General features: G+C 35.7%; 1 protein-coding gene across 1 annotated transcript in view; it reads left to right on the top strand.

Moving 5' to 3' along the window:
- The first annotated feature begins 2,409 nt into the window (after window positions 1-2,409).
- C2CD5 (C2 calcium-dependent domain containing 5) overlaps window positions 2,410-9,327 on the top strand; it is a 65,501-nt gene continuing 58,583 nt past the window's right edge. The window contains exons 1-5 of the mRNA XM_009333010.1: window positions 2,410-2,436; window positions 3,878-3,964; window positions 5,845-6,016; window positions 8,313-8,408; window positions 8,942-9,097. Coding sequence (XP_009331285.1) covers window positions 2,410-2,436; window positions 3,878-3,964; window positions 5,845-6,016; window positions 8,313-8,408; window positions 8,942-9,097 — 538 coding nt within the window. The remainder of the gene's footprint in view (window positions 2,437-3,877; window positions 3,965-5,844; window positions 6,017-8,312; window positions 8,409-8,941; window positions 9,098-9,327) is intronic.

The following is a 9,327-nucleotide window of genomic DNA, read 5'->3' as shown; positions in this document are numbered from 1 at the left end:
CGGAAGTCTGCCTGGGAGGCCGCCGGCCGCGGCTCCCCTCAGCAGTCCCGCCCCGGGACGCGTTTCGTGCCTCCGGGCTCGGCCGCAGAGCTGTTCTGTTGGCGGCACCCTTCTGCGCGGGGGGGGTGGGCCAGCCCCGGCCGGGGCCAGGTGGGCGAGCATGCTCCGCAAAGGGGCTGCAGAAACGGCCAGGAGCACCCCGAGCCGGTGTCCGCAGGCATGTTTTAAAAGCAGTTTCTGGTTTACCCTTGGGTGTCATGCGTAGCTCGCAGCCACGTAGAATTTGAATGGCGTTTTAGAAATATTCAGGCTGTCTTGGTTGAAGGTTGTTAATGAATGGCTCTTGTTGATACCGCAGCCAAATGGAATCCGTTTCAGGATTCGGTAGGTACGTTGGAAGCAGGATGGAGAAGTAGTAAAAGCCTGTTTAAGTCATTTGAACCTTTGAATGTATGAAGTGCAGAGTGGTTATACAGGCTTTGCTTTTAAGGCCATTATTCATACTTCTGTTAAAAGTATTTGAAATACTAAAATATTTTAAAGAGGATTTTTATTGGACAAATACTTAATATTGTTTGCATGTTTAAATCACTTTATTGCACCAAAAGTACCTAACCTCAACCTTCTTTACAATCGTATAGTTAACAGGCAATACAGAAGGTGTTTCTCAGGAAGGGATTGTAAAATAAGTTGACGAGATCCTTCTGTTTTATGATTCATTATTTCCAGTATGAGTAACTTAGAACATTTCAGAAACATTCCGTACATTCAGGCAGCATACTCTGAGAAAAAGCAAAGAGGTGTTTAAAAATGGAATGCTATGTAAATGCATGCTTGTACCACAAATAGTAATTGAGGTTGGCACAATACTGGAATTAAGGTAGGATGACAGAATGTCTTAAAAGTTTGATAATAGTAATATCAAAATAGATTTTGGTATACAAGTCCTGATTCTGTTTGGTGCTTAAAAATTTGGTTGACGTTAGACACTAAGCGCATTGCTTAGTGGGACAGTAAATTGGTAATAAAGTGAAACTGTATTTCTCCTGTGCTTTCCAATGGAGCTGAAATAGTACACAGTTCTATTTTATTACATGAATGACAGTCATTTAATATTTCAGTGTTTGGTTTCAGATGTTTCATCAGTTTTTAATTTATAAACATTTCTCTTGTAATTTTAAATTTGATTAATAGGCAGCCTACAACAACTTGATGCGTGCTACTAGGAGATGGGGAAAACAGGAATAGGAAATACAGTTCTCTGAGGAGTTTCATTTGGCCTGTTTTTATGCTGCCTTGAGGAGAAACGGCTCTCCTCTCCTGTTGGTCACTTGTTCCCAACCCTGCTCCATCTGTGCCAGCCAGCCCTACTGTCTGTGTAGCAAAATAGATTTGGAAATTCATCTGGTTAAAGGCTAGCTTAGCAAAAAAGGAAAATAAAATTTTTCAGAAAGATCAATTTGCTTAGCTGGGTTAATGTGCAATTTCATGAATGTCTTGGCACAAATAAGACTAAAGAAATAGGTAGATGGGGCCTTGCTTTCAGCACTGTTACTTGGAAAGACTGTGGGAACTACCCTTTCCACGTATGGAGTAGGCAAGCAGCAGGTGAGATTTATGTTAAAATAAATTGAGCTTGAAACTATTGTTTTATTTTTCAGTGTAAGGTTGCTGCAAACCTTTACAAAACATTTTCACTTAAAAAAAAAAAGAAAAGCTGAAGTAATGTTAAGCCTTTAATAATTTAAATAATTACTAGCCTTTAATTTCCTTGTTAAATTTTCTAATATAAATCTAGAATGAGAAAAGAAAATGAGGAAAGACTTTAGAGCTCTTACTTGGCTCAGGTTGTGCATAACTTGGACTTTGCCAGCATGTGTGATGGGGAGCAAATTAGCACAATTTCTTCTGTAATTGTACTTCTAAATTTGTATAGCAGACAGCAGTGTGGTGCTTGATTATCTCTACTAGCTTTAATGAACTAGCTTGACTACTGGAGAAGTTCAGTTATAGCTGCGGGGGGCTCCAAGGGAGCTAATTTACTCCCTAGATAACATGTAAAAATAGGTTGGGTGGAGCTCTGGGCTGTTGTGTCTTGGCAGCTTCTGGTATGTATATAAGGTAGCTCAGTTAAAACTAGTGTCAGTATCGTTTTATTATACTGCTTTGTGTGATGAATACACATTCTAAGTGGCAGTGCTGTTAGTTTTCTGTGTACACACAGGCTGCATCCACGTTTTGATAGCTAGATGATTTTTTACACTAAGGCTGCTTAGTCCTGTGTTTTCATACCACTCTGGCTTTTAACTTTAAAGCTTTCTTTGAAGTAACTTCTTTTCGAAAAGCATTACTGTTCATAGAATCAAATAGGGGGCCCCACCATCTTTTTATTTGTTTCTTTGGTCGCAAATGCTGTACAGAGTTCTGTTGACCAAGGTATGTACGGTTATATATACAGAGCTCAGTGTGAACTTTTTGTCCAGTTCTGCAGTGTTGTAGGCTTTTTAAATGCACTGGGTGTACTTAAGCAAGTGCAGAATCTCTTTAGAGTTGGGGTATGCACCTATGCAAAATAATCACCGTATTACTGAAACATATAAAGTGTTTATTTAATACTTTCTTGAGCAGAAGTGTTTAAAAAATTGCTATACAGTTTTCAAAAGGTAAGCCTAAATTTAGTCTCCAAAATCCGTTTAGACTTTTAAAAAGAAAATGGCATTCAAAAACCACAACTGTCTTTGACTGCAGCATTTCTTTTATATCAGCATGCTGATTATTTTCTTAAGAATCTTGAATTAGTTCAAAAACATATCTTTGGGTATTTGTAACTACCATCAGATAGCTGGTCTGAGTTGAAGTACTAATTATTTTGAGAGGCAACATGGCAACATTCAGAGAACTACAAGTGTTTATAAACTGTTTAGAATGAAAGCTGCAGTGAAATAAAGGCTCTTGCATTGTGCAGCATGGTTTCTTGATGTATGGAGCATCACGGAAATTCAGGTTCACTTTTTTTAAAAAAAAAAACAAAAACAACGACTGGGGTCATCCTAAAATAGACTCCTACAGAGACCAAATGGAGATTCCTGAAATAGGTTATTATGTGGTTGAAGGTGTGTTAATCAATAGAAGTATGGAGAATATGTAATCTTCAATAACTGGAGGTTACAGGGATATATATAGAGATATGTATGTAGATATGTAGTCCTTCTAACCTTTTTGCCTGTATGCTTTCTGGAATTTTCTATATTTTAAGAAAGGAATAGAAACTGATAAGGTGCTTCCCCCTTGCTGCTCTGAATCTACTGATATGTGTCCAGCATATCAAGATTGCAGTTAACAGAGATGATTTCAGTTATTTTCTGGTGTGTATCTGGGGAGATTTCTTAAATTTAAGAAATAATTTTACCAATGTTACCATTTTATTTCTGTATTTCTTTTATAAATTGTCAATAAAGCTGTTTTAGAAACCCTAGAGAGAACTGTAATAGGACATAAACTATGAATATTTAGGTAGAATACTTTTGCTTATAGTATTTCTAAACAGAAGGCAAAAGAGAGTGTACCGAGTGACTTTGAATAGCCAATATAAGCAATATTTTTACCTCTCAAGTGATTGAGGAGAAAAAAAAAATATTTTAATTGTGGGAGAGAGAGACTTATTATAAGTCAGCAAGACTTTTCCACCAATATGTGGGAAGTTACTTACTGATACATATGAGTCAATTAAAAAGCCACTCTCACTGAAAAGGATTTGTTGATATTTGTTGATATTGTTGAAATTTGTATTTGAAATTATTTGCATATGTAGATTTAATGAGTTTCTAAATGTATTTATAAATATTTAGTATTAATAATGGAATGCTTGTATTTTTAGGTGAAATTTGGAAATACAACATTTAAGACAGATGTGTATCCCAAATCACTTAATCCTCAGTGGAATTCTGAGTGGTTCAAATTTGAAGTAAGTATTTTTTAAGAGCTTGCCTGCATCTATATAGATACTCTGGTTTAGATGCCCTTAATGAAATAATTTCATTTCAGGCAGAAAATGAGTTTTGAGGAGTGAAGTGTATTTCTGTTTAAATACACACAAAGCCTTTTCAGCAAACCTGTCTACAGTTAGACCTTGTTTGCTAAAGGTGTCTCATTGGCTTTTTAGGACTGTTTGTAAAGATAAAAGCTTGCCAGATTGGATCCAACTCAGATGTTATTCTGGGTAATAATAAAAAAGACAAGACAGAGGTAAAAGTGGGGGGAAAATAGCGTTATGGATTAGGCTTTCAGATATCAGTACGGGTATGCTTGTGGGGTTTTTTTGAAGGGGTAATTTTGAGTAAGGAGAGTTAATTGGGATTTGAAATGTTACTTTGGGTTGCAAAAATAATGCACTTGACAAAGAAGAAAATGGAAAATTCCTATGAGAAAAATTACAAAATAAAGACCTTGGACAAAAATTATTGGACACTGTCTTTTCCCATTTCCTTATGTAATAATGAGGGCACTCAGCATTTCCCTGTAATTGCTTGTTGCTTTCCATGATCTGATTTGTTGATGTCCTTTGACATTACACCCTGAACAAGTGTTTACATATTCTTTTTTTTTGTTACTGCATTTTTTTTAATTACTTAAAAAAAAGAATAAAGTAATTGTTAAAACATTTGAATATATAGTACTGGTTCATTTATAGTGTGCTAAGATAACATCACAGTATAAGCATAGCTGTAAATATATGTACATGTAAAGAGTGATGTAATAGCTGGTAATGTTAGAAATATTTTAAGAGTAAATATAGTAAGCTTAGGCAGATTATTGATCAACATGGAATGCTTGATTAAGAGCATCTCTTCATCAGCAATCCATGTTGATTAAGAAAGTAGTACTGTGGTATTCAAATTCAATCAGTTTTCTTTTTTTATCTTTCAGTTCCTGGCGTCATTTTTTGGGGGAGGGGAAAGAGCTGATCTGTGTGGAGGGTTAACTCTGTTCATACAGAAAGAGTTTTTTTTGACAATAACAGAATTCTCAAAATTCTGTCTTTTTGCATGGAAAAATGGATTTGGGAAAGCAAAGAGCCAAACAGCAACACTGAAAAGAAAAAAAAAATAAAAGAATTCCACATTTCAAAGAGTGGAAGAGCACTAACCACTTAAGACATCGTGTGTGTGTGTAGTTTGATCTTTTTGCAAGACTGCACGTTATAATTCTGCAAACACTTACATGAGTCATCCCATTGCCTTTGGCAGACCTGATTCTTGGTTTGTGACGTTCAACACAAGAAGTTGTAGAATGTTTATCTTTGTATGTCCTAAAAAATAGTTGAGGTATCTGCAGATGGATTGTTGCATTTATTTAGGAAAGTGCATGTCTGAAATTACTGAATTTTTACAATGGATTGTATAAAATGTCTTCTTTTAAGCCACTGACCAGTTTGGAAGGGTGAGAGCACCAATAGTCATAACTTCAGAGTATAATAGTTCTCTGAGATGCTTTATGTTACTTTTCATTTAAAAAAAAAGAAAATTTATGTGTTGTGGAGATGGGTAGACAATCTAGGGACTGTGACTTAAATCATGTGGAATTTAAAAATGTGTAGTCACTGTAATCTTGCTTTTCTGTTCTTCTCCCAGTGATAACTCTAGTTCCAGGATCTTGCCAGTCTGTGAAGGGTAAAATCAAATTAAGGGAATGCGTTGTTTAGATACAGGAAACGGAAACTACAGATTTATCAGTGTCAGGTCACTATACATACCTAACTATCCTCTTTTTTGCATTTGTTTTTCAGCAGCATTTCCCTGCCTTTTTTTTAAAATACTCAGATTCCATGTTAATATTTGTTTCTAGGTAGATGACGAAGAGCTACAAGACGAGCCTCTCCAAATCACAGTTCTTGATCATGATACCTACAGTGCTAATGATGCCATCGGCAAAGTGTACATAGATATTGATCCTTTGCTCTATAGTGAAGCAGCTACAGTTATTTCAGGATGGTTTCCTATTTATGATACCATTCATGGTAAGATTTGGTAATTTAAAAGTAAAAAAAATGTTTGAGATGTAATCTGCTTCTTACAGTCTTCATTTCTGTAAGCCGTCTTCAGAAATTTGTAATTATTTTAGCCTTGAGAGCTGGAAAGATACTTTTCTGGCGCTTTTATCCTTATTTCTGGCACAATAAAATTTCTGGCGTAGTAGTACAAGACTAGTGCTTTGCAGAATGGCCTTCATAGAACTTGTGACAAGTGGAAGAAATCTTCACATGGTATTTAAAATAGTTACTGCAAAATTCAGATTAAAAGAAAAGACCCAAACATACTTTTCCAATTACCATGTGTTTACTAAAAAATATACTTTTGCTGAAGTCACTTGGGGTGTGCCTTCCTGGGATGCTGGATGAAGTTCACTTGAGATGGAGGGACAGGATGTGATGTTATGTTCAACATAAAGTACAGGATGAAATTCCTTTTCCCTGCAGAAAGTACTCTCAGTGCTAGGTAGATTTCATCAGAATGTCTTCAAGGTATGAGAAAATGAAGTTAATCGTATTTTTGCCTTTGATTTTAATGAAACACAGCTTTTGTCCGAGAAAGTCAAGGTCTGTCTACAGCAGTTAGCTTGCTCCTTGAATACCTTATTGCAGAACATCTATGTGGTTGTCGTTATCACCCTTGTTCATTACCCAGTGTGAGTTAAATGACTAACTATGTTAAAAGCTAATTATAAATCATTGTTGGGAAATAATTAATGGTATTTACTGGATGATCATCATAGCTGATGCAAAGTATTTTTTACATTTAAACCAGTTATATTGAAGAGGGTTTTTTTGAGAAATATTGCGTGTATTTTTCTTCTTATCCTTTGATTCTATTCACGTTTTCGTATTGTACATTTTCTTTTGAAGTTAAATTAGGTGAACACTTGTCTCGGAGTGTGTACGACTTGTATGTCAGAGAGAACTAGATTTCTCTATATTTTTCTAGATCTGTTAGTATTTCACAGCTTTATTTCTATTTAAGTAAAATTAGAATTCTTATATTTTCATGCTCATAGCAGTAGATTCTAGTTATCTTGATCCTTGGCAAACAGTAATTGATGCCTCCTTAAAAAAATAACCAATATAATGTTTATAGATCTTTATTAAAAAAATTTTTTTGCACCTTAATATGATTGTGAAAATATATGAACCTGATGCACTTCCTCTTATAGTAACTGAAGGCTTCTTTCTATTGGCATTTTGGAAGATAGATCTAGGTGACTTTGTTGCAATAATGTCAGTCAGTCTATGAATCTAATGCTTTTGTTTGAGTGTCATATATTTATGTGATGAAGGCTTCTGAAGACACTAGAGATCAGACTCATCAAGAAGTTTAGTCCTCAATATGTCAGAACCTATAATAGGTGAAATGATTTTGTTACTGGGTGGGGAACAAGAAGAAAAAGCTCAGAATAAAGAAGAAGAAAAATCAAAAAGGAATGGCTGTGTTGAGGAAATATTCCATTATTAATAAGGTTTAATTGTGGCCAAAAAATATGTGTTATCTAAAAAGTCGGTAAGACCTTATTTTTAATATATTTCTTCTCATAATCAAAGTATTTTACATACACTTACTGTGCCACTTTGTGGTTCTAGAAAGAACCATAAATTTTCTCACTGGATTGAGCTTCAGAGGGTAGCTTTACTGTGATTTTGAAACCATTTCAGGGAGGAATTGTAAAAGCTTTTTGGTGTTGGTCAGAGCTTTTTGATGTGAACAGGACTCCAGTTTCAAGGCATCTACACTCAAAAGTTGGTACTTCGGACCTTTTGTGCTAAGGATGTCTTGGGACAGTCATGGTACTTAGACACTGATTTTATACCATTCCTGTATTGATGGTACAGGGCAAAGGAGCAGAGAGAGCACTTGCTCACTGCAACAGAGGCCACTGTAGTATCAGGAGGCTGATGGCTTCTCTTTTCCCAATTCCTTCTTTCTTCTAAAGTCCTGTTCGGTGCAGCAGGTATTTGAGGACTGTTGCTTGCATAGCTTCAGCCTCAAACGCTGGACAGAACTAGAAACTTCCTCTGAGAGGGAGTTTCTGCATCAGACTTGAGAGGCAAGGAAATGTCTTCCTGCTCCTCTGACACAGGCTAGAATTGACACATGAACCGCCCGTTGAACTGAGCACGGTTCTAGCAGGGTTATAGTACATTCTTTGCAGAAAAACTAACTCATTGGTAATAGAAAGTGCATTAATTACTAGTAATAGGGAATATTTAATAGGGCTAGTTTTGTATTTGTTTCTGATACAGCTTCTATTTTTTTTTTTTATAGGTATACGTGGGGAGATCAATGTGGTTGTGAAAGTAGATCTCTTCAATGATTTAAACAGATTTAGGCAGTCATCCTGTGGAGTCAAGTTTTTTTGCAGTAAGTAGAGGAAAAAAGTTTATTTGAACAGAAAACTCCCCCGCCCCCCTTCTTTTCTTTCTTTACCTATTCTGTCAGTTTCCCTTCTTTCACCAGCTCATTGTATAAGCCCAGTGGTGATTACGTTGAAGCAAATGCAAAGAATTGTTTAGTTTTCTTTTTTTAAATAAATTTTTACTGTTCATATTTCAAGACAATGTAACTGATTTTTTTCCCTTTATCTTTCTTAAGTTGCATTTCAGTGCATATGCACATTGTGTTACTTTGGGTGCATATCCTGTGAAAGAGGCACAAAGTGAAAAGGTTTCATAATGGTACATGTTGTAACTGATACACTGGACAGTTATCTTATCAGTGTTCCAGAGTCTCCCAGAACAAAACTGCTTAGAGTATGTCCACATTTTAACAGAAAATTATGTGGATTACTTTATGGAATTGTTCACATCACTTTTTACGTGTAATTTTATGTTTTTCTTGGAATTCTTGGCTCATAGACTCATGCCTTACATCTTTTATATATATTTTTTTAACAGCTACATCTATTCCTAAGTGTTACCGAGCAGTAATAATTCATGGATTTGTGGAAGAACTTGTAGTTAATGAAGACCCAGAATACCAGTGGATAGACCGAATTCGTACACCAAGGGCATCGAATGAGGCTAGACAAAGACTTATTTCACTCATGTCAGGTATTAAACATGTAGGCTGTAATGGTTATTGCTACTTTTAAAAATATTCACTATTTAAATAAGTGACTTGCTTAAGACAACATTCTATGTGATTTTTGGTATTAATTATGTTTATTTTTCCGGTTCACAGTGTCTTCTGTTTCTGAAGGTTCTGTTGTCCTAACTGATGGCCAGTATGGCTGACTTGTTTTTTTTCTTCCTCCCTCCCTCCCTTTCTCTCTCTCTATTCC

This window comes from Pygoscelis adeliae, unplaced genomic scaffold (assembly GCF_000699105.1).
Source record: "Pygoscelis adeliae isolate BGI_AS28 unplaced genomic scaffold, ASM69910v1 Scaffold38, whole genome shotgun sequence".
In the NCBI taxonomy this organism is placed as follows: Eukaryota; Metazoa; Chordata; class Aves; order Sphenisciformes; family Spheniscidae; genus Pygoscelis; species Pygoscelis adeliae.
This window is presented reverse-complemented; position numbering and strand designations above follow the sequence as displayed.